Genomic DNA, 24947 nt, shown 5'->3' with positions numbered 1-24947 from the left:
CACTAAAGTGTACCCCTGCCTAATAGGGGTCAAAAATAATGACAGTGTTGCTCGCTGCACTGTTTGCAACAGTGACTTTTCTATTGCCCATGGTGGGTTAAAATGACTGTAAACGACATGTTGAGGTGAGTTTAACAGGTGTCATTCGTTCATTAGCATAGCTAACATTATTTAAACTAGCTGGCTAGCTGCTAAGGAGCTACTCTATTGATGTCCTATGTGATGAGGCCAAACTCCCTGTAGACTTGCTTAAAGTTGTAATAGAATAAAAAATGACTCCATGATAATATAAGTACGTTTTAATGTCACATTTTCTGCATACACCCAACTTGGTTACAAAATCACTAAACAAAGTGTTACATACACCCCTGGAGGTCGACGGGCGGGGGCAGGGGTGCTACCTCCCTGAAATGAGTTTTTGCAGGGTGGGATGTCTGTATCCAGTGTGTATAACTGGACTCTGTGATCTATGGCCCGTTTGCAGGGATACTCTTGGCCTCACTATCTACCTGGTTGTGATTGTCTACCTGCCCTGTACTTTATTCTGCATTCTTACTGTCTGTCTTGTTCTACCTCAATGCACGGTGTAATTGATTTGATCTAGATGTAAGGCAGGCTTTTCGCTGCATCTTGATACATGTGACATTATTGCTAATTTAAAAACAAACACATGGATGAACATTTCAGCGCTGCTGGAAGAGCCTAATTTTTCACAGATGCGCCTTAGTCTGCCCGAAACGAATTGTTCTTCCCGAACGGTGAGATATCCGTAAGGGAATTCCGCCGACTGGCGCTTTCAAGTTCTGTGAGGAAGGCCCACAGGCTCGGCTCCTGCCCCAGCTTGGACGTGGAGGAGCTGAAGGGTGGGAGAGCTCTTAAACAACAATGCGGTTGTATCACTCCAGTTGTCCACTTGAGTGGCTCTGGCGCACGTACAAAAATTATGTGCAAACATTGCTATGTAGTAAACCAGCAACACTGAATGCATTGAACAGGCAACACTAAGGACGTTGTGTTCTTTTTAAAAATATATGATGAATAAACATTAATTTAAAAATAAAATACTAAACAAAAAATCCCATTAAGCGGCACCTGTGGAGCTCGCTCATAGTTAAACAAGGAGGCGTTAGGACCTGGAGGAGCCGAGGCGGCTCCGGCCCTGCAGCGGAACTTTCCATAAAGTTTCTTTTCCCCTCTGCTGCATGTGGTGAGTTAACTTCCGGGAATTTTCCTGAGGCCTGAAGTAATTTAAATCATTGATGCTGAGGGCGAAGCGTTCACTGCTGAGCGCCGGCTGAGAGCGCTGGCGTCCCGGATCGTCACCGCTCTCCATGCCGTCTGTTGTCAGAGAGACCCCCGGATCCTCAGGTGAGTGTGGGGCGATGACTGTTAATATCGGGAAACATTTACAAACTTAGAATCGCCACGCCTTTTTGAAACATCAACACCAGCACGTCCTGGGTGGCACGGTCCTGCGTACCGCGGCTTGGAATGAAATCTTCTGTCAGCAACGGAACTCAGCGAGTGTGTGTTTGTAATGTTCTTCTTTTAGAATTAATTTTTCCAATTAACTAAACGGAGAGTTGCCGATATTAATGAATCTAAAATGAACTAAGTAAAACTAGCTGGTCTACATTTTTAAAAGTTGTAGAGCTGAAATTGCTAGTTAGATTAGGGAAGAGTTTGTGAGAGAAAAGGTTGCAGCGGGAAGAGTGGAGAATGGGGTTGTCCTGAGGGTCGGCATAGATTGGATGGGTTGGACGGTATGAGGAAACGTGAGAGAAATGAGAGCAAGGCTGTAGAGAACGAAAAGTAGAGCAAAGATAAAAGTGGGCTGGGATCCTTACTAGCAGTTCCTGTGCGGTGTTGGAAATTCAGGGTGCTACACGTGTTCCACAAAACCAAGAACAGGACAGACTTTCAGCTACCTAAATGTCAGAGTTTCTGAGTGGGAGCCAAGGATTTAGATCACCTTCTGGGAAGTAATCACCCCGGCGGCAAGAAATGACACACCGTGACTATAGAGAAACTTCAGGGATTGTGGCTCAATGTTGAACTTCGGTGAGTTGCCGGTATAAACTACCCTCTCGAGATTATAATGAAGTGCAAATATGTAAAATTACATCACAGCCGTAACGTCTGTATTCAGGAGGTTTTGGGAAGAAAGGAGTGAAGAATCTGGCAATGCCACTTAAACGCACTTTTTAGAAGATTACAGAATTTTTGTATAGCTGTGTCTCAAAGAGAATCTGTTAGGAGATCAAACTACTCAAAACTTTAAAGGGTTTCCAGAGAATGAATAAGGATAGACTCTTTCCAATGCCAGAAGCACTTAACCAGTTAAGCTTAATTTGGAGAAATAAAATCCAATGAATTGTTATAAATACGTATCCAAAAATAAGGTAAATACTTTAAAAGGATCATTTATAGTGTTACGGAGAAACAATAGTTTTCAAAGAGTCGGTGTTGAGACAGCCATTGCCTTACAGGTGCAACCCCCTCACCTGGGTTCATATACGGGCTTGGCACGTTAGCTAACTCTGCGAACAGCCACATGACTCAGCGGTAGCAAGGCTGCCTTTCATAAACAATATATGCCTAGGGTCGGTGTGATTTGGGGTTCAACCAAACAGGAACGTCATGATGTTCCGGCTAAAGGAACTTTGATTTGAGCGGATGCTGTTTAAATTATACCCATACACAATTATTGGTCGGCAAGAAGTATCGGGTCATACAATGCATAAGTCATTTAAAAAGTATATTTACCAATTTTAGCTTTATCAAACAGTTAATAGGAAAAAGAAAATAAAAGGACCCATTGCCGTTAAACCAGTCCAGTGTGCGCATAATGTTGGGATGCATACAGGAGTCGCTGGGGGTGTATCCCTTTGTGTGCTGGACATCCGGTCTGTGTGAAAACACCTGCAACATTCCCAACTTCCCTCAAAGTCCATCTTGAACAAACTGACTCTCTCTCAGGAGTATTGGCCCTTCCCTCTCAGAGCAATTCGTCTGCACAAAGCGTTTCTTGCAAAGGGGACTCTCCTCCTCCCGGCATTCTGCGACCTCCCGCCAAAAGACCCCAAGCCAGATTATTGTCTCTCACAGATCTCTCTCTGGAACCTGCTGATTCCACCATCCTGACTGGCTGACACAACTTTCCTAAGTTGAACAGCAGGGCTTCTTATCTTTAACCGAAACATTCTGCCAGCAGGACATGCTACTTTTGCAGAAAACTGCTAAAATGAAATGCCTACAGCAGAGCAATAGCAATCTTAACCGGAGCATTACGCTGGGTTAATACCGTAGAGCACACTGAGGCCAGTGCAGGGAAGGAGTCCTGGTACCCAGGTCCACACGGTACTGAGGGGAGGTGTAGGGGGTGGACTTCTGGCTCCTTCCGGTATTGTAGTTTAGAATTAGTTGGAACAGCACATTAATGGCAGGCTGGGTGGAATACTTGCCCCTTGATTCGCGGGGTTAAATTTAGTCTGGTGCTTGAGTGCAGTACTGCAAGAGTCATGCTTTGTTGAGGTCTTGTCCTTTGAGCAAGGTGTTAAGTTCTTCTTCTTGTCCATCCTGTCCGATGAACTTGACAGTTCCACGTACCTTCTGAGCGCAGAAATGATCTTTCCAGTCACCTTACCAATGCTTATCAAACAGCGGTGCTGGAACTGATTATTATCTTTTTGCATCCTTGCTTTGCAAATATTGCCTGCTGTGATTCCTAAATTACAGATGTGTCTATACTTAAACATCAAAGTGTGATTGGCTTGGATTTCCAGGGCAGTGAAGTCATTGCAAGTCATTTTGTTCAGATGCATTTTTCCAGAACACCTTTTTGTTTTCACTATGATGAAGACATAAAAATGATGAACTCCCTGTTTGTAATATTTTTAGAGGGAATTAAATTCTGAGTTATGTATTGAATAAACTGATGCAGTAACAAATGTGGTGCTTTAAATACCAAATTATCAAAGAAAGTGTACTGATTTGACTAAAAGAGAAGACTTAATGAGAGCTGTTGGTTAGAAGAGTTGCATTCTGACACGTTCAGCTGTGTGTAGAAAGATTTAAATAAGAACAGTGTTTATGTGGAATTTCATGCATCGAATGTGAATCAGCTGTTCACAGTATATCGTGGGAAATGCTTCTGTTAAGGAAGCTAAATTCTGCTTATTCATGTTTTTTTTATTCAAATGAAGAAAAATGTTTTTCAAGGTTGGGAATTTCTGTTGGTGATGATGAGTCCTTAGTTGGTGAATGTTACCGAGACTGCAGTCAATGCATGTCGCAAGGACATTTTGGGAACTGTTTACTGCGTGTGGAACACTGGGGTGTGCGGTGAAGCTGTGTATCTGGCAGAGTTTGTTATATATCTGCAAGAATCCCAAATTAGTCCTAAATGTCATTAAATCATAAAATCACACAGCACATTGAAAGTCATTTATTATCCTTAAGAGGGCCATGTACAATACTGTGCAAAAGTTTTAGGCTCGTGTACAGATGCAAGAAAAAGTTTGTGAACCATTTGCAGTTACCTAATGTTCTGCATCAATTACTTATAAAATGTGGTCTGATCTTCATCTAATGTGTGTAGTTTTTAATTTGTCCATTGATCGACTGTGAATGCCCACAAGAAAATGAATCTCAGGGTAGCATATGTTGATATATATGAACCTTGATAATAAAACTTGCTTTGAACTTTGGAATGGGGGGTGGGGAGAAACAAAAACTTTTCAACACTCTGCAAACTAGGCAGGATATGAATAAAGAGAAACAGGTAATCTTTCAGTTCAGAAAATCTACATCCAAACTCTATAATGGACTCAATTTGCATTCAGTGGATTTTTTTTTAAACTTTAGTGTACAAATATTCCTTTAACATCTCTTCCCAAATAACTACTTTGAAATATTGCCAGAAGTTCCCTATACCTACCAAATGACAGTCTGTCTTTTAAAGGCAGAATTGGAAACCAAATAATTAATAATTATTTTCTTCTTAATGGGCTGATCCAGTAAAAAAGACCTTGCGTGGTACTTTTACTAAAAATATATTAAAATGACTAATGACTTACTGTAAAGTAGTTGAGTTTCTTTAGTCCACATAAACCACCAAGCCAAAGATGTGTTGTTGTTCTTTTTTAAAAAAAAAGCACCTTTTCTCCATTTATTTCATTTGTGGTATACAATGAGGTCCATTATCTGATCTTAGTGAATGTTACATTTCTTGGGTTTTTTTTCATATCTGTTCAATACAAAAATGTATTTGCAGATGTAACTTTCCTTACTAAGTACCCACCATTTCTGATTTTATTTTGAATCCAGCATATTGATTGGATTTAAGCAATTATAAATGGCTGGTGCTTGTGCCCCATTGTAAAATATGACTATTTTTTTAAAAAAAAAAGCAGCCCCAAAGGAGCAGCCCTGGACTTGAAACATGTAAAACTTAAATGATATAACTTAATGTTGCCTTAATAATTTATCACTGAGATGGAGCCAGAGCACATGGTGTGTGTCCTTAACCACTTCACAGTGTCGGTTTCAGATTTGACTGGAATCCAGAAGCAGAGTAGAGAGGATGTATTAGATAATGAGTACTGGTTCACAACTGTTTTGTTATTCAGTAACACTGGATGTTGGGGTCGGGAAGGGAGCTCGCATGCTTGCAGAGATATTACAGGCATTACAATAGAAAATAGATGATCGGTAAATGATGTATTTTTTATGATTAAGAAATTGTTAAGACTAATGTCTTGTGGCGTGGTTAAATTGTAAGTCAGATTTATGTTCTTTGCATCATTTTAATTAAGATTCAAGTGTATTTGTCATGCGTGGATCGAACGTGCAGTGAAATGCGTCATTTACATTAACAACCAATGCTCTCTGGTGGCTGGGGGAAGCTGGCAAGTTTCTCCACACATTCTGGTGCCAACGTAACATATTCGCAATGCTCGGCAGAACGACACAAGACGCAACCAGCGACAAACAACAGCGGCAGCAAAAACAAGCCCCGTTCTCCCTTCCACTCACACACATACAGTCAGACCCTTAACTCCAGGACAGGCCTCCAGTAGGGATGGATTTGGGCTCGCAGACTGTCACCCACCCACAGTGGACTTGGAGTGACTTGCAGGACTCTGCTCCAGACAACAGTACTCAACTTCTGGATTTTCAATTCATCCCTGGGCCTCAGTCCTCAGCATCAATCCCAGAACATGCCGATCATTGACCACCAGGCCTCAATCAGGAATCACTGTTGGCAAGAGCCTGGACACTAGGCCTCAAAACCTGCTATTACCTATTTGCGAACTTGGGGGGGCTCATTGGAACTCATTTCTCTGGCCCACAAAGAACCCCGACTCCAGAACCCACTGACAATTTGCTGACCCTAGAGAAACCACCAGCTCTTGTTTGTGTTGGTCTGCCAGTGAGAGCCCCATGTCCATGTTGCTGACCTTTCGAATGTGTAAGACTCCAGCCTGTCCTCTCATTCCTCTAATTTTCCCACATTCCTGTCCCTCAGCCTGAACTTGACCCCCTAAACTCTCCTCTTCTTCTTCACTAGCCCAAAACCCTTACTGGGGCAGAGGCCATGCGGACAGCAGCTTGCCAAAGTCCTGGGCCAATTTTTACAGTCTTTCAAGGTGTAGCCCATCAAAAGTCATTCCTCTCCGAGGGATGAGGTCTTTAGAGTTTCTGTAGTGCTGTTTTTTTTTTTTTTAACGGGATAGGTTCACTAGCCCAGTGCACAACATTCCTCCTTTTGCAGTGGAGCTTGGGGCCACCCATGGCAGAGTTTAACTGCCCTCTCAGCCCCCATGTACAAAAACCACGAACCCATAAAGAAAACACATTCTAAAAAAAATGAAACTGAACCGTGACCTCAATGGAGGTCACAGCTCGGCATTATCTTGAAGTAAAAAAAAAGATAATTTTTTAATAGAACATAGATGCCTGGACTGTCTAGGGTGACAGAGAGATCGTTCAATTGGTTTGCGGTGGGATGGAGTCAGGACGGACTTGTGGTTGAGGAATTCTTCAAAATGTTCCACTTGGTGGGTGCTGACTTCACCGCTTTTCGTGATAAGCTCACCTTTGTTCTTGCTTTTAGTAGTTGGAGTCCTTGGCTGTTCGGGCCACTAATGTTCTCTACAGTGCTGAAGAATATAGCCCCATCGCGGTTGTTGGATCTTCTGAGCTTTACCCACCACTATCTGTTCTTTGGGCCATGAGGTTTCTGTTGGATAACAACCTTTATGTGTCAGCACAGCTGTTGAAACATAACCAAGTTTCCATTCTGAAAGTGCCTTGCACTTGACTTTAGTGAGCTCCTGAACCTTTGGGCCACGGTCAGAGCATTGGCCCTGATCACTATGATGTTATAGTTCTACACAGTAAGATGGAGGGTCAGGGGACGGCCACTTATCCTTCAGGGCAAGTTGTTGATGGTGAAACCCAACTCCTTAAAGGCACTGTTCTTTCTTGTTGGTTAATCTGTAAGAAGGTACCAGCTGGTGATGTAGTAGCATCAGCACTGGACTTCGAGGCAGACGGTCCTGAGTTCGAATCCGGCCAGTTCCTTGCACACTTTCCATCCCTGCCGGATTAAGCATCAAGCTAGCAACTCGGCCTCATTTTAAAAAAAAGACTAGTCAAATGCTAGGGAAACAGCAATAAAAAAAAAAAAGCCACCTGCTGCGCTACATGTCGTGAAAAGGAACAACAACTCTCTGGAAGAAGGTGTACCCACAGGGTTGCTCTTTGAAATTGGCTGTCTTCTGACTGTTGTATCCCATGCAAGGCACGGTGCGGTTATTAACGTGTTTCTGAATCTTCTCGGTGTTTTCATACATTAACTGCCCTTTGAGGTGCCTCTAGATTGGATCCTACCCCCTGTGAAATAAACATCCCCAAGATAAAGACCATTCAACTAATTTGGTGTCCACTGCACAGCTCAGGAAAGAACTGGACCATGCTTCATATCTGGGGAGCACCTCTCATAGAAAGTGGGCGTCGATGCTGAAATTCACTCATACTTTCAGTGTACCAGCACGGCCTTGACATATCTGAGGGGGGGGGGAAAAAGATGATTGCGGGTCAGGATAAAGTTTCTGGACCACTGGACGGCAGAAAAACCTGCCTGGCAGCAGCCACCCTGAGTGTGTTTGCAAATTCCTCCAACTCCACTGGCAAGATAATCAAACCAACATCAGTGTCCTCCAGGCTATGATTATATTTGGAGATTTCTGAAAAAAGCAGGCAACTCCATCACATGGACACCATCAGACTCCCGATAAGGCATACTGCTCCGACTTCTTTCACAAGGAATTTATCAGGAGGACAGAGATGTAGTACCAGATGAACTAAGTGTGGAAAATGTTATTCCGTTATTCAGTGGTGGGAAAATTATTGGAGGAGATTCTTAGAGACAGGATTTATGAGCATTTGGAGAAGCGTAGTCTGATTAGGATTAGTCAGCGTAGCTTTGTGAGGGGTAGGTCATGTCCAAAAAGCCTGATTCAATTCTTTGAGATGACATACCACATTGATGAGGGTAGAGCAGTAGATGTAGTGTATAAGGATTTTAGTAAGGTGTTTGATTTTGGTTCTCCATGATAGGCTGTTCAGAAAGTCAAGAGGCATGTGATCCAGGGAAAACTTGGGTGTGTGGATAGAGAATTGCCTTGCACATAGAAGACAGGGTGACAATGGATGGAGTGTATTCTGCCTGGACCGGTGGTGTTCTGAGTGATCATTTCTGAGACACCTGCTCTTGGGTGACTTGTACGAGGACATGAAAGAGTGGGTTAGTAAATTTGAAGATGACACAAAGCTTGGTGGAGTTATAGACGGTGTGAAGGGTTGTAATGGGACATTGACAGGATGCAGTGTTAGCTGAGAAGAGGCAGATGAAGTTCAACTCGGAGAAGTGTAAACACGTTCAATTCAGAAGGTTGAATTTGAAGGCAGATTACAGGGTTAATAGCATGATTCTTGGCATTATGGAGGAAACTGAGTGATCTTGGGATCCGCATGCATGGATCCCTCAGATGTCTAGGATCTGAGGGCACAGCTTCAGGATAAAACAGAGGTGAGGGGGAATTTTCTTCAGCCAGAGGTTGGAGAATTTGTTGCCACAAAGGGTTGTGGAAGGCAACTCATCGGGTGTATTTAAGGCAGGGTTTGATTATTTCTTGATTGGTAAAGGGGTTAAGGGTCAGAAGTTGAAGGTAGGTTAATGGAGTTAATAAAAAGTCCACGATTGAATAATGGATTATTAATAGTCAGCTGAATGACCTAATTCTGCTATCTGTAACATAGTCTAATGGTTAAACCACATGTTCAGGCTTGAGCTGTCAAAACTTTTGAGAATTATAATCAATGGCTTTATTTGGGAGTTGTAGTTCAGTCTTCTTTCTTTACCCCTTTTTAGCTGTGAGTTGTGATTTTAGATTAAGACAGCCAATGATTCTTGTGCTAAACATGAAGACCTTAAGCTTGTAAAACAGTTATAGTCAAACGTAGATGTTTTCATCGAAGTCAGCAGCATTTACTGAAAGAAATTGTCAACACTGTCGTTCTTTTCCGGACCTAAAGATTCTGTCCCATTTCGTACATCTAATGTTGGTAGACTTCCCATTTGTAGCAATTTACTAACTAAGAGGCTTGCTTATGCCAATATTAGAAGGAGCTGAGATGATGATTAATTAAACGCAAGAAGATTATTTATTCATTTAGAGATACAGTGCGAAGTTGGCCCTTTGAAACTGCTCTGTGTCGCAAACTCTACACCCCCAATTCAACCCTAACATAATCACAGGGCAATTTACAATGACCAGTTAACCTACCCAGTACACCTTTGGACCACGGAGGAAACTGGAGCACCCGGGGGAAACCCAGGCATTCCACATGGAAGATGTACAGATTCCTTACAGGTGACGCTCGGAATTGAACCTCCTGTGATGCCCCGAGCTGTGATAGCATCGCACGAACCGCTACACTACCATGGTTGGTGGATGCCATATTTTGTGCACGATAGTGTAGTGTGTATCTGCAGCTGGGGCTGAGGGTGGACGGGAAAGTGCAGTTGATGGACTGTGAAGGAATTGTAGAAAACCCTTTCCGAGAGTTGTTTCTTGTGCAGAGCCAGCAATTGCACCAGTCAGTTTCTCTGAGAAAATTACGTAGAGTTTGCAACTTTTAATAACAAATTGACCTGCAAGCATTAATCAAAAACACTAGTACTATTTTTGTGCTGTGTTTAAGAATTAATGAGACATTTGCAAGTGCAACATTTGTCCATGTCTTTGAGGTTTTGTTATTATTGAGAAAGGGTAGAATTTTCTCGCTGGCACTTTGTTTCTGTCTGGACCTTTCAGCTCCAGACCCTGGTCTAAAACGAGACAGAAGTCTGACTACCGGGTATGAAATGAGATGTCAAAGTAGCATTTGATGGTGTGTGGCCTTGGTGTTTAAGGTTAAAGTGGAAGTCGAGGGTCCAGCTCGCTGCTGTTGGCGTCTGAGGAAGATGCAGCCTAATAATCTTGGCTTCAGCATATCACTGCAGGCATACCCTCAGTGTAGAACCCCAACCCAAGTCATCCTTAGCTAATTCATTATTCCCGAAAAGTGTGTGTGTGTGTAGATCTAGACAACACTCAAGTTCGTTCAACATAATATTTCTGCTACATAATACCTGTGTCCAACAAGAAGGAATTTAATCGCCCTTCCTTGACATTGAACACCAATATCATTACTGACTCACCCACTAACAATATCATGAAACTTGCCAGTGACTAGAAATACAACAGACCTGCCACGTACACTGCAGGTTGGCAGCAGGTAACTCACAGCTAACTCCTTTCTCCAGTGTAAGCGGGAGAAAGTCAAAAGCAACTTGGATTCGTCTCCAGAGTTGCCTTGGTGTTCTTCTATTAGGGGGAGAAAAATTAAACTGTTTGCAGACATGTAGTAACTGAGTGTTGGGATGAAATTAAAGATTGTAATATACAAAAGATATCCGAGACTATACCTAAATACGAGAAATTCTGCAGATGCTGGAAATCCAAAGTGCGTGCGCTCTCGCTCGCAGCTCTCTCTCTCTCTCTCCCTCTCTCCCTCTCCCTCTCTCCCTCTCTCCCTCTCTCCCTCTCTCCCTCTCCCTCTCTCCCTCTCCCTCTCTTCCTCTCCCTCTCTCCCTCTCTCCCTCTCCCTCTCCCCTCTCCCTCTCCCTCTCCCCCTCTCTCCCTCTCTCCCCTCTCTCCCTCTCTCCCTCTCTCCCTCTCTCCCTCTCTCCCTCTCTCCCTCTCTCCCTCTCCCTCTCTCCCTCTCTCCCTCTCTCCCTCTCTCCCTCTCTCCCTCTCTCCCTCTCCCTCTCTCCCCTCTCCCTCTCTCCCTCTCCCTCTCTCCCTCTCCCTCTCTCCCTCTCTCCCTCTCTCCCTCTCTCCCTCTCTCCCTCTCCTCCCTCTCTCCCTCTCTCCCTCTCTCCCTCTCTCCCTCTCTCCCTCTCTCCCTCTCTCCCTCTCTCCCTCTCCCTCTCTCCCTCTCCCTCTCTCCCTCCCCCTCTCCCCCTCCCCCTCCCCTCCCCCTCCCCCTCTCCCTCTCCCTCTCCCTCTCCCTCCCCCCTCTCCCTCCCCCTCCTCTCCCTCCCCCTCTCCCTCCCCCCTCTCCCTCCCCCCTCTCCCTCCCCCTCTCCCTCCCCCCTCCCCCTCCCCCTCCCCCTCCCCCTCCCCCTCTCCCTCACACACACTCCCACCCCCATGGAAATGAATAAACAGTCAAAGATTCAGGCTGAGACCCTTCTTCAGGACTGGAAAGGATGGGGGAAGTCACCAGAATAAAAAGATGGGGAAGGAGGACTAGCTGGAAGGTGGTAGGTGAAGCCAGGTGGGTGAGAAAAGGTAAAGGGCTGGAGAGGAAGAATCTGTTAGGAGTGAAGAGTGGACCATAGGAGAAAGAGGAGAGGACCCAGGGGGATATGATAGGCAGGTGAGAAGAGGTGAGGCCCTAGAGTGGGGAATGGAAGACAAGGAGAGGGGGAGGGATATTTTTTAACCAGAGCGAGAAATAGATATTCATGCCATCAGGTTGAAGGCTTCTCAGATGGAATACAAGGTGTTGCCCTCCGCCCCGAGGATGTCCTCATGTTGGCACAAGACCGACGTGTCAGAACAGGAATGGGAATCGGATTGAAAATGTTTGGCCACTGGGACGTTCTGCTTTTGAGAGCGTATATCTATTTTTAAATCACCATCTCAATGTATGGTGACTCATAAAAAATGCAATGAAGAAACTTCCTTGACACAGTGGGAACATGTCCACCATTTAACCAACCAATGCCATAGAGAGTATACTAGTAACTTAAAAGTGCAAAGTTCAGCTCCAAACAGAAAGTACCTAATGCAGACTGTAAATAAAATGTGATGTCACACAACCTCTCAGGTAAATCAAGGCAATTAAAACAAAATAAAACTGCTTTCTCCATCTGGCTGTCTTTAGCATGTTAAATATGCTATATTCTGATTGGTTTTACTTTGCAACTGTTCTGTACTATCCACAATTCAACCTAACATTTCCAAAATCAGATCACAGGTATAACAGTGGCTGCTTTTGGATCAGTAACAAGCACCAATCCTCAGAGGGATCAGAAGTGGAGAGAGTGAGCAGTTTCAAGTTCCTGGGTGTCAAGATCCCTGAGGATCTAACCTAGTCCCAACATATCAAAGAAGCCAAGACAGTTGCTATGTTTCATGAGGAGTTTGAGGAGATTTGGTTTGTCACCTAAAGCACTCAAACTTCTACAGATCTACCAGGGAGAGCATTCTGACAGGCTGCGTCACTATCTGGTATGGGGGAGGGGGGGGAGCTACTGCACAGGATTAAAAGAAGCTACAGAAAGTTGTAAAATTGGTCAGCTCTATCATGGATACCAGCCTCTGTAGTATCCAAGGCATCTTCAAGGACTGGTGCCATCAGAAAGGCAACGTCCATTATTAAGGACCCCCTCTCCCCCCCACCATCACTCAGGACATGCTCTGTTTGTTTTGTTACCATCAGGAAGGAGGTACAGAAGCCTGAAGGCACACACTCGGTGATTCAGGAACAACTTCTTCCCCTCAGCCATCCGATTCCTAAATAGACATTGAACCCATGAACACTAGCTCACTTTATTTTTATTATTTCTGTTTTTGCACTTTTTAATTTAACTACCGGTATTTAATAGACGTATATACGTACTTGTTTTTTCTATACGATCAAGTATTGCATTGTACTGCTGCAGCGAAGTTGACACCATTTCATGACGTATGCCGGTGATATTAAATCTGATTCGGATTTTGATTGCTAAAAGCATGAAAATTGAATACAGTTCTGGTTTTGTAATCACCGCTTCCAATCAGTATCCTGTTCGCATTGTTTCTTCATCGGTTTTGAAGTGTTGGGTAAATCTCTTCTCAATCTCTACTGAAAACTTGATGATCATTCTCAAGACAAATCTCAGTTTGTCAGATTGATGTTCCTGAGCAGAGATAAAATGCTATGGCTCATAAAAAGCTAACTTCTGTGAAATGTTTGGAAGGACTCCCAGTTTCACCACATAACCTCATTGTCCACAGTAATGAAAAGTATGGTGAAAGTGGCTAGGTATCATCAAGTTGAATCTATTGCAGTGTACACAAGGATGGTGACGTGCAAGTGCAGTGTTACCTGCAGCAGCAGCAGCCCAGACAGGTAGGTTGACACGCAGACAAAATATAAATTATACAAGACAGCTAAGAGAGGGGTGTGGAGGGAAGCGTATTGTATGCTAAATCAAGATGAAGCATTGTGTCACTTCATTCCTTCTCCAATAAGCTGCTTCTGTGTGGGGTTGTCTGTGAGTATTTGTATTCCAAATACAGCCGTTGCTGGGGGTGGCAGCGTCGATTCCGAGAGGCAGAGTGCCAGCTTGGGTTTGGCTCCATGGCTCCACTCCGATTGAAGCGTCGAGCGAGATGAAAATCGACAAGGAAAATGAACGGGTTCAGTGCCGTTGGAGGGTGCTGGAGTCTTGGGTCCCGCGTTCGATGGGCTCGTGGCGGTGGACTCGCTCCAGGTTGCGGTTTGACGCTTTATGTCCTCGGTGCCGAAGGCAGTTTATTGCTTGCGTGATTTGATCGGTGGAAGTGGATCTGTGACTAGGCCCAGCAGCCGTGGTTGTGAACCGGCCGCTGGACTGCCTTCACTCACTTCGGTGGCTGTGGACTCACTCGGGGGATTCTGTGCTTTGATGTTTAATGTTCTGTATAATTCTTCCCTGTGATTTGTTGTTTTTTTTCACACACTTGATGGTATTGTGTATGGGGTTTTCTCTAAACCAGTTCTATGGCGTTTCTTTGTTTCGTGGCTGCCTGCAAGAAGACGAATCTCAAAGTTGTGTCTGGTATAGATACTTCGAACTTTTGAACTTTGACATTCTCATTTTATTTGTCTATTTAACAATTCTGATTGTGCTTTGGAGAAGCAGTTCACTGGAAAGTAGGTAGGGTTGCCCAGCACGTACACGGTCCAAGTTCGATCTTATTCACCTATTTGCACCAGTTCGTTAGTCTGGTCCCCTTCCCTATCGTACCTGCCTTCCCTGCACAAATCCATCAGTCATTCGCTGTCATCACCAACCCATCCAAGTTCCTGTCAGAGATTAAGGTTGCAGTTGCTGGATTACTGGTGCCACATGCTGGTACGAATAGGACAGGGAGGGTAGGACTGATAAATGTGTAACTAGAAGGGTGGTGTAGGAGGGAGGGCTCAGGATCGTTCAGGCCATTTCTGGCAAGGTGGGACTTGTACCAACTGTGTGGCTGGCAGCTGAACCAGAATGTGGTCAAAAATCCGTGTCGGCAGAGACGGGCTTGAACCTAATTGGGCATGGAATTAGGACAGATAGAAGGTGTACGGAGAGAATGGCTTGGAGATGAGAGGCAGAAGGTGATGGTGAAGGATTAATTTTGTGAATGGAAATCTCTGACCACATGTTTGGGTGATGGGACACATTCTATTTGTTATACACTGGACCTTAATGATTTGGATATGAATTAAGGAGATCATGAGTCACAGCATGGGAAAAGACCCTTTGGCCCATCTCACCTATTCTGTCCGATATCTTCCTGATTTAGCCCCATTTGGCCAATATCTTTCTCAACCTTTAGTATCTGTGTACATGTCCAAGTGTCATTTACACATTGTTTTCATACCTACGTCTAACATTTCCTCTGGCCTCTCTTTCTATACATCTACCTGGTGTGGGGGGGGGGGGGGGGGAAAGAACTTGCCTCGCAGAGGTATGATTTAATGTTCGCAGATAACACAAAATTGGTGTCGTTGAAATTAGGGATACAGGATATTGATCATTGGGCAACTTGGGCAGATGCAGCTTGATAAATGGGACCTGACGTGTTTTGGAAGGATGAATGAGGTAGAACATAGAATGCATGGAAGGGGGAAGATGTCAGAACAAAAAGGTAGGGGGAGGGGTAGGAGGTTAGCTGGAAGATGATAAGTGAAGCCAGGTAGGTGGGAAAGGTTAAGGGCTGAGAAAGGAATCTGGTAGAAGAGGAGAATGGGCCATAGGAGAAAGGGAAGGAGGAGGGGACCAAGATGGGAAGTAATAGGTAGGTGAGAAGAGGTAAAAGGTCAGCGTGGAGAATAGAGGAGGGAGGAATTTTTTTTAACTGGAAGGAGAAATCAATATTCATGCCTTCAGGTTGGAGGCTACACAGGTGTAGCTCCTCCACCCTGACTGTGACCTCATCTCAGCACAGGAGAAGGCCATGAACCAGCTTGTCAGAACGGGAACTGGAATTAAAATGTTTGCCCAGCAGGAATTTCTGCTTGCGGTGGATGGAGCCCGACAAAGCGCTGCCCCAATTTACGACAGGTCTCACCAAATGTTTAGGAGGCTGCGTCAGGAGCACCGGGCATGATGGGTGACCCCAGCAGATTTGCAGCTGAAGAGTTGCCTCACCTGGAAGGACTGTTTGGGGCCCTGAATGGAGGCAAGGGAGAAAGAATATGGGCAAGTGTGCCACGTGCAGGGATAAGTGCCTGGAGGGACGAATGGACAAGGGAATCACAGAAGGAGTGATACTTGTGGGAAAACCGGGAGGGCAGAGGTAAAGATGTATTTAGTGGTAGGATCTCTGGAGTTGGCAGAAATTGTAGAGGATAATGTGTTGGAAGCAGAGGCTGATGGGACAAGAAGAACTCCATCACTGTTAAGGTGGCGGAAGATGGGTTAGCGTGGATGTACGGGAAATGGAGGAGATGTGTGTGTGTGTGGGCAGCGTCAGTGGGAGGGAAACCGTTCTTTGAAGAAGGAGGATTTTGACTTCATTAAAGGTACTATCTGACCTAGTATTTCTTTGGTAAAATTTACATAGGAATAACCGATCTAATATGTTTAAAGCCAGCTGCAAATCACTATTTTCCCTTTAGAGTCTCAACAGCAGCAATTTATGTTTGTTCCATGTTTGTTTAATATAGTAAAAGATGCCGGGGCTGCGCTGTTGAAAGGAAGATGTGTGCAATAATATAAAACGTTTTGCAAAATCAGCTGATCTCATGTAGCGTGAGCTTGAAGTGCAGTAGAAAACACTGCACAAGATGCACTGGGACTCTGGGGACTTTTCCAAGTTTGGGCTGAACTGAAATGTTTGTCTTGAACAGAACACGTGCGGTTGCGCTGTTTGCTTTTACTTCTCCTATCCTGTTGGATCGGAGATTGTCTCAGTTGTTGAGTGACTAACTGGAGAATGGGGTTTGCAAGGCCTGCAGGATGCTAGGTTCTTTCTTTTCTGTTGCACGACAGTGACTCCTTGTTCATTGACTGGACGAAAAAGATGCGCAGGCACCCGTTTCCGTGAAAAGCTGCAGCGAAGGGAAGCCGAGAAGGTTTCCGCTATAAGGAGGATGAGCTGGGAGGAGCGGTTTAAAAGAACCTTAACCCTACAACCCAGAGAAAAGCCAGGTAAGGGAGCATTCAGTTGGAACACATCATCAAATATTGCGTTATGATAAATGCATTTATTTTTTTCCACAGTGCCTTTCTTAATTTCAGTACGTCACAGAGATTTACAGCCTTTGTAATGCAACCTTTGTTGCAATGCCTTTAGCCAAGGAAAATCAAGAAAATAAATTTAATTGAAATCAGTTGTGGGTATAAAATGAGTCAGCGACCAGAAGCCTTGCTGTCAAACCATTATTTCCCTTGGATCCTTAGTCAGAATGTATCCATTTGTGGCTAATATATTTACTAAATCCAGAAAGCACATTCTAATATCACAACCTGTTACCATTAAAATTGATCAGTCTCATTACAGAAATTTCAGTCAGGATTGATTCAGATTTCCACTATCTGCTGAAGGAAGTGCTCAACCTGAACAGCCTACCTCTAATTTTACTGACCCTTTCACATGTATGTTCTCTAACAGAAGAGCAGAAGAGATAATTTCTTCTCTACTTATCAGTTAAATGGGTGCCGGGGTGGAGATGCGTCTACACCAAAGGAGGCGAAAGGTGCTCTTTCTCCCTGCTCGCCTGTAGGTCGCCCTTGGGCAGGGTGTGGCACTTGCTTAGCCCCCCCCCCCCAGATCAGGGGTCATGAGAAGCCATGGGAGCAGGTGGTGGATGGTCGTATGAGCAGCTGATCCATATCAGAATTCCTGGTTATGTGACTACTGACACTGGGCAATACTCTGAAGAGTGTTGATAATGGCTGGGGGGTGGGGGGGGGGTCACCTGCCTTGTAAAGACACTGCCCAGAAGAAGGCAATGGCAAACCACATCTGTAGAAAAGTTTGCCAAGGACAATTGTGGTTATACAGCACGGTCAGCTATGTCACTCAATATAATGATGACGGTGATCAATTAAAATCCCTACATAAGATCACTCTTATGGATAAGTGGGTACAACCCTGGACTATAAAATCTGTCCTTGTAATTTAAATCTTTTTCAGCTCATGTACAGAGCCAGGTGGGAGAGGCCATAATAACCACCAACAAGATATGAGGATGTCAGCGTTATCAGTGTTACCTCAGTTGGATTCATCGCCCGCTCCCCATTCCCACCAGTTCCCTATCTACGTTATGTATGCCCCATACGGTGCTCCTCACCTTGCCAATTTTTGTTCAGAATTCCTTTCTTGCCCTGTGAATTGTCTAACCAAGAAAGCCAAATGCAGCGGAATCTCCAAGTCACGTGCATTTTGGTCTGGAGATGTATCACTGCTTTAGCGTTCCGAAAGCTTGACCTTGTTGACTCTAGGGCCCTGCAAAGGAAAGCTGAAAATGCCCTTGGATTGGGGCAAATGAAAATAAAGTGCAACTATCATTGCTGGGGATTCGTATTAGAGCTCTGCCTTAAAGAAACAATGGGGGCAGACTGCCCAGTCCAAAGATGAGATATTAAACTAAGATTATATCTATGTTATCGAGTAATATTTAAAACATATTATGTCATAGATCTTGAACCTGAAGGTCTGAAATTGCTTGGGGATCCATACACGCTTTACAGTACAGGAGACTTGGGTTCAATTCCCGCCGCTGCCTGTAAGGAGCTTATACGATCTCCCCTTGACCAAGTGGGTTTCCTCCAGCTGCTCTGGTTTCCTCCCACAGTCCAAAGACGTACCTGTTGGTCAGTTAATTGGTCAATGTGAATTGTCCCATGATTAGCCTAGCATTAAATCGGAGGATTGCAAGGCAATGTGGCTTGAAAGGCTGGAAGGGCCTATTCTGTGCTGTATCTCAATAAATAAATTAATTAAAATGACCATAAAAAGTTAATGGAAAAACTCTCCTTCATATTTGTGGTGCTGGTTGAGATTAGGGACCACTTGTACGGAGTACCTACGTTAGCAACGCACACTCCCGGGCGGGGGGTGGGGGGGTGCTGGAGAGAGGTGTGGGATAAATGACCTTTTGAAGAGAGCTCAGTGTGGGTTTATTTGAATATTGCCAAGACTCCATAGTGTACTGGTACAAATGAGACAGTTACTGGAAGTTAAGTGTTAGTTTGTAAATTTCTCTATGATGAAGGGTAAGTGATGGCCTCTCCCCATTAACCGAATTCCTGTCGTGTGCGGGTAATGACTATGGTGCATAGTTGAACAACTAGAAAGCGACAGAGAAGGCCTGCAGTCAAGGGGTGTTAAAGGTCCTGCAAATGACAATTGATGCCAAGATACAGGTTAAGATGTTAAGTGATGTTTACAGAGGTGGTTTACAGAACGGAGTCAAGGATACGGGTCCTTGACCATCTGTTACCTAACTGCACTAATCCAACAGTGATCCTGTTTTATTCTGCCCACCTTCTTTTCAACATTCACCCCCCCACCCCAGGGATTCTACTGCTCATCCACACACTAGGGCGATTGACAGTGGCCAGTTAAGCCGCCAACCGGCATGTCATTGGGATGTGGAAGCAAACCACACGGTCAGGCATGCCACCCAGCACCAGAGGCCAGCATTGAACCTGGGGCTGCTGGAGTGTCAGGCACAGATGCACCAGCTGTGCAGCCTATTTAAGAAGCCGCGATCTTGTTCAACGGTGGAACAGGCCTATTCCTGTTGACACCGGTTGGGCTTCAGTAAAACATCATTCCACAGACAAATGGGCTTCGGGGAGAAGTTTATGGGGTCCTCTGTCATAGGCCTCATGCTTAATTGTCAAAGACCTTTGAGCTGCATTTGAAAATCTATTCTGATCACTCATTAACTCTGCGTATGTGATTGGATTGATTTATTATTGTCACATGTTCCCAGACATTTTGGAAAAACCTGTTTTGCATACTGTTTATACTTTCCTGCCACGGTCTGTAAGGAGTTTGTACGTTCTCCCCATGACCGCGTGAGTTTCCTCTGAGTGCTCCAGTTTCCACCCACAGTCCAAAGACGGACCAGTTAGTAGGTCATTGTAAATTGTCCTGTGATTAGGCTAGGGTTGAATTGGGGCATGGCTCGAAGGGCAGGAAGGGCCTACTCTGCACTGTACCTCAATAAATAAATAAGATCAAATCATTACACTGTGCATTGAGCTAGCATAAGGATCAGCCTTGGGTGATACGAAGCAGAGGATCTGGATGCAAAGTGCATCAGGCTCCCCCCGCTCAGCACCTTTGTGCTTTGTCCCTGGTTCGGTTTCGGGGCCGAGGATTGGGTGTACTGGTGTAGTGGACCAGAGATGAGCTGGCGCATGAAGAACTCCCTGTCGTTATTTCACGGTGGAATCATTGGGTATGTTACATGTTGTTATCAGATTGCTGTTTGAGGAAAATCTGCCCTGTAATTGGCCGCCTAATTGAAGCTATTAAAAAGCAATTGAGTGTTGTGGAATGTGCAAAGGAAAGATAACCACTATTTGAATTAGCTGTATTGATAATGAAGTTTTGCTAGTTTAGTGCTCACGTACTCTAAATCTGAATAATTTAAGTATTCGATCATAAAAGTCATGTGGTCTACCTTCCTTGTTCCATGCCGATCGGACCTTGGCAGGCTGACACAATACTTTATTTTTCTGAGATACAGCACAAAATAGGCTCTTCGAGCCACACCACACCACCCCGATTTAATCCTAGCCTAATCATGGTACAACTTACAATGACCAGTTAACCTCGCAACCGGAACATCTTTTGGACTGTGGGAGGAAACCAGAGCACCTGAAGGAAACCCACTTTTGGCAACTGTGAGTTAAACCACCCACTCTCGATCATCACTGCTGCCCAAGGATGATTACTGGGCAAGCAGAAATCTTCCTGGTTTATGCTTTATAACTTGCAATCAAAGTTCAAACTTCAAAGTAAACTTATTATCAAAGTATCTATATGTTGCCATGTACTACCCTGAGAGTCATTTTCTTGCGTGATAAATAACCAACGTGCAAAAGAAGACAAACTGTGCAATTACAAAAAATAAATAAATAATGGACCGAGAACGTGAGTTGTAGAGTCCTTGAAAGTGAGTCCGTAGGTTGTGGAACCAGCTCAGTATTGACGTGAGTGAAGTTATCCCCACTAGTTCAGAAGCTTGATGGTTGAACAATAAAATCTTAGCAGGTGTGTGTACTAAACTGCAGCTGATTACTTGAACCCACCAAGAGCAACCTATTGAAGTACTGCCACATGATAAAATTTGTGCTTTGTCTCAAGCCCTCAGGGCTACACTTGCCTTTCCAGCAAAAAAAGGTGACCTGTGCAATTTTGCTTTCCTCAGTGGTTGGTTCTAAAACAAAAAGAAGGTGACTTGCATTGGAATAGTACAAGTGACTCCCAACTGCTTTCCAGCCAATGGTCGAGGAGGGAGCAGGCAACTAATTTGCATGCAGCAGACTGCTGGGAGTACCAAAGTCGGGAGGACTACTTTATCCATTTTATTTAAACTCTTAGCAAGAAAAATATATTGAGCAGACAGCTGTAGAGGCCAAGTCCTTGGGTATATTTAAAGTGGAGGTTGTTAGGTTCTTGATTAGGAAGGGCATCAAAGGTTATGAGGAGAAGGCAGGAGAATGGTGTCGAAAGGGATAATAAATCAGCTGTGATTGAATGGTGGAGAGGAGTCGATGAGCTGAATGGTCCAATTCTGCTCCCATGTCTAATGATCTTATTAGAGAGCACAGCATAGTACTATGGATTTTTGTGTGTATAGACGAGACGCTCAATTAATGTTTGATCCAAAAAGAAGCATCTGGCAGCCTAGGCAATTCCAAGAGTGGAACATGGAAATCTGGAGGAAATTCCCAGTACAAGTACACCAGAATAGTAATAAGATAACTTGCATTGCCAGCATGGTGCAGGGTCACTGAGGTAACTGGATGAATTATAATTTGTGACCTGCCTACTTTTTGATGGTGGGCTGTTACCAGACTTGCAGATGACCATAAAGCAGGAAGCTGCTGCAAATATTCAGCAGAGAAGGCTGCATCTGTGGGTAAAGTAACTGAGTCAATATTTTAGTGGAAATGTTGAATCTGTTTCCCTTACCACGAGTGCGGCCTGATCTGATCCATATTTCCAGCAGTTTTGGTTTTTGTTTCAGATTCCAGCATCTGCAGTTTTTCTTTGGTTCTCGCATAACTTTGGAAGATCTCTGGTTGCCCAATAACTGGCTGTGGGCAGCAGCTGAATTGATCAATATCGGCTGGGTTTCAATTGGTGATATCATTGGTATTGCGTCAGTGGGAATTGTTGACTGTTGCTATACCAGTGAAAATTCCACAGACCTTGGTTGATTGCATTGCAGTGCGAGAGACTAGATTGTGAACAATGTGGATTAAGAGTTACATTTTCCACGGCAGGAAGTTGTTGACAGAGCCAACTGTACATCAGAGTCAGTTTCACGGAGTCCAAGCCGAGAGACTTTGGCATGAAATTTGCACTCACGTTCCTGATCTACAAGAAGAAAAACTATTTCCTTGTAGTGTGCCTGACTGCTCACCTTTAGGGAAACCCCATGACTGAAAGGTACAATACCAGCAATCAGTTTTGGATTTCTCTTCCTGAAGTGCCATCATTAAAAGTATGTTTGCACAAGTTCAAAAGGAATGTAACAGATATTAGATTAACTATAAGGAAGGCATTGCAACTTCCTGCCGCCGTCTGTAAGAGTTTGTATGTTCTGCCCATGACTGCACTGGTTTCCTACAGTCAAAGGCATACCGGTTGATATGGTCATTGTAAGTTGTCCCGTGATTAGGCTAGGATGAAATCGGGGGTTGCTGGGTGACATGGCTCAAAATATCTCAATAAAAAGGTGTAAAAAGTAAATGAGCTCAGGAGAGAGTTTAAGAGAGAGAGTGTTGCACCAGTTGGTTCTTCATCCTCTGATCTCCAACGTTCCCAGGACCAGTGTTTACATCTGTGCTGCTATCTGTGCAGGTTTCACCTCTTTCTTACTACAGAGGTTTTCACTGAGTCATCTGCTTTCCCACTACATCCCAGAGGTACACTGGTGGGTTAGCTACCTGTAGAACATTTACTCCTAGTGTAAGTTAATACCAGTCAGGGTCATGGGGCATTTGATGGACAACAAAGAGAATAAGATACAGAGAAAGGAGGTGGGGTGGGAAGTAGGAATGATGGGATTGCTCTCTAGGGGTTTGGCATGTACTTGATAGGCTGAGTAGCCTCCTCATGTGTCGTTATGCAGAGAAATTTATATATCATCACTTTTTTTCCCCAAAAGTAATTTTATCTCACATTAATTCCTTGGAGTTGGCGTTTCGGAGGACATCATCTGGGTTCAGCACTTAACTGCCATTACAGCGAAGGCAGTGCCTCTACTTTCTAAAAGTTTGCACAGATTCGGGATGTCACGTAAAACTTAGACAAACTTCTTTATGTGCGTGGTGAAGAGTATACTGGCTGCATCACAGCCTGTTATGGAAACACCAATGCCCTTGAATAGAGAAAAATTTCAAAAATTAGTGGATACATCCCAGTCCATCACGGGTTAGATCCTCCCACTGATGAGCACACTTACAAGGAGCAATGTCACGAAGGCAGCATCCATCATCGAGGACCCTCATCATCCAGGCCATGCTCTCTTCTCGCTGCTGCCATCAGGAAGAAGGTACAGGAGCCTCAGGACTGACACCACCAGGTTCGGGAACAGTTAATATTCCTTACCCATCAGGCTCTTGAACCAAAGAGGATAACTTCACTTACCTCAACGCTGAACTGATTCCACAATCACGGACTCACTCTTAAGGACTCTACAACTCATTTTCTTGATAATTTATTGTTTATTTATTATTTATTTATATATATATATTTGCACAGTTGTTGCCTTTTGTACTTTGGTTGTTTGTCTGTCTTTGTCATGTGAAGTTTTTCATTGAGCCTATTGTGTTTCTTTGTATCTACTGTGAATGCCTGCAAGAGAATATAAAATATACTGACATATACTGTATGTACTTTGATAGTTTACTTTGAACAAAAATGCCTTTTTTACTTGAAGGGTGATGTGTTTGTAATAATCAACAGGAACAAGGCTCTCTGTCCAGTCTGACTTGCTGTTAGTCCTTGGTAGTAAATCTTCTCCCTCCCACCCCGCACTAACTCGATGTTGCTGTCCCATGGATCACCATCGTTGTAGTTTTCTCAAATAAAATGGCGTGAGGCGTTTTATGTTTAAGAAAAACCATAACAACTCATTTATTGTACTCCAAACTCTGAACACAAGGCACTTCACGGACTTACTTCATCACATCAGACCTGCCTCTTAAAATGAACCCCAACTCAATGACAGTGGTTCTCAATTAGGAATGTTTCTACCAATTACATTAGCCTACATGGTGGTAGATCAAACTGATATCTTCACCAATCTCATGGTTTGCAGTCTCCTCCCCCCACCCCAGGAAGTTGCATTAACTCTTACTCTTGCCCATGAGCTGGGGATATTGTGGGAAGTCTGGAGCCGGCTTTGAACCACATCTGTGGAGTGCTTGTCAACAAACAAGAGAAAATCTGCAGATGCTGGAGATCCAAGTAACACACACAAAATGCTGGAGGAACTCTGCAGGCCAGGCAGCATCAATGGAAAAAGGGTATAGTCGATGTTTCGGGTCGAGCATCGACTGTACTCTTTTTTTTCCACAGATGCTGCCTGGTCTGCTGGGTTCCTCCAGCATCTTGTGTGTTGCTTGGTCTTCTGTCAACATTTGTTGCTGTGAATATTAATGTTTCCAAATAATTCTAATGATCAGAGAAATTTGGAAACGGTTGGGGGAAATAAATCCATCCTGAATTTAAAATATATAGATTTATTTAGAAGTACACTTTAGAAATAAATATACTGTCAAATAAAGAAATAAGCACAAATTTGACAAACCTAAACTTTGTATTTATGCTGGAGTACCCTTTAAAATGAATGGGCCTGTGGGAATGTGCTGGCAGTGGTTGACGTAAAGCTTG

At 44.1% G+C, this 24947-nt stretch overlaps 1 protein-coding gene across 5 annotated transcripts in view; it reads left to right on the top strand.

Moving 5' to 3' along the window:
- Window positions 1–1083: 1083 nt before the first annotated feature.
- malt3 (MALT paracaspase 3) overlaps window positions 1084–24947 on the top strand; it is a 133753-nt gene continuing 109889 nt past the window's right edge. Inside the window, exons 1-2 of one of the 5 annotated variants that reach the window (XM_073024980.1) lie at window positions 1084–1368; window positions 16850–17008. In XM_073024980.1, coding sequence (XP_072881081.1) covers window positions 1332–1368; window positions 16850–17008 — 196 coding nt within the window. In that variant the 5' untranslated portion in view covers window positions 1084–1331. The remainder of the gene's footprint in view (window positions 1369–16849; window positions 17009–24947) is intronic. The other 4 variants (XM_073024979.1, XM_073024982.1, XM_073024981.1 and 1 more) reach the window with 4 other exon arrangements.

This window comes from Hemitrygon akajei, chromosome 21 (genome assembly GCF_048418815.1).
Source record: "Hemitrygon akajei chromosome 21, sHemAka1.3, whole genome shotgun sequence".
Classification (NCBI taxonomy): domain Eukaryota; kingdom Metazoa; phylum Chordata; class Chondrichthyes; order Myliobatiformes; family Dasyatidae; genus Hemitrygon; species Hemitrygon akajei.
The sequence above is the reverse complement of the archived record's forward strand: the minus strand, read 5'-3'. Positions and strand labels throughout refer to the sequence as shown.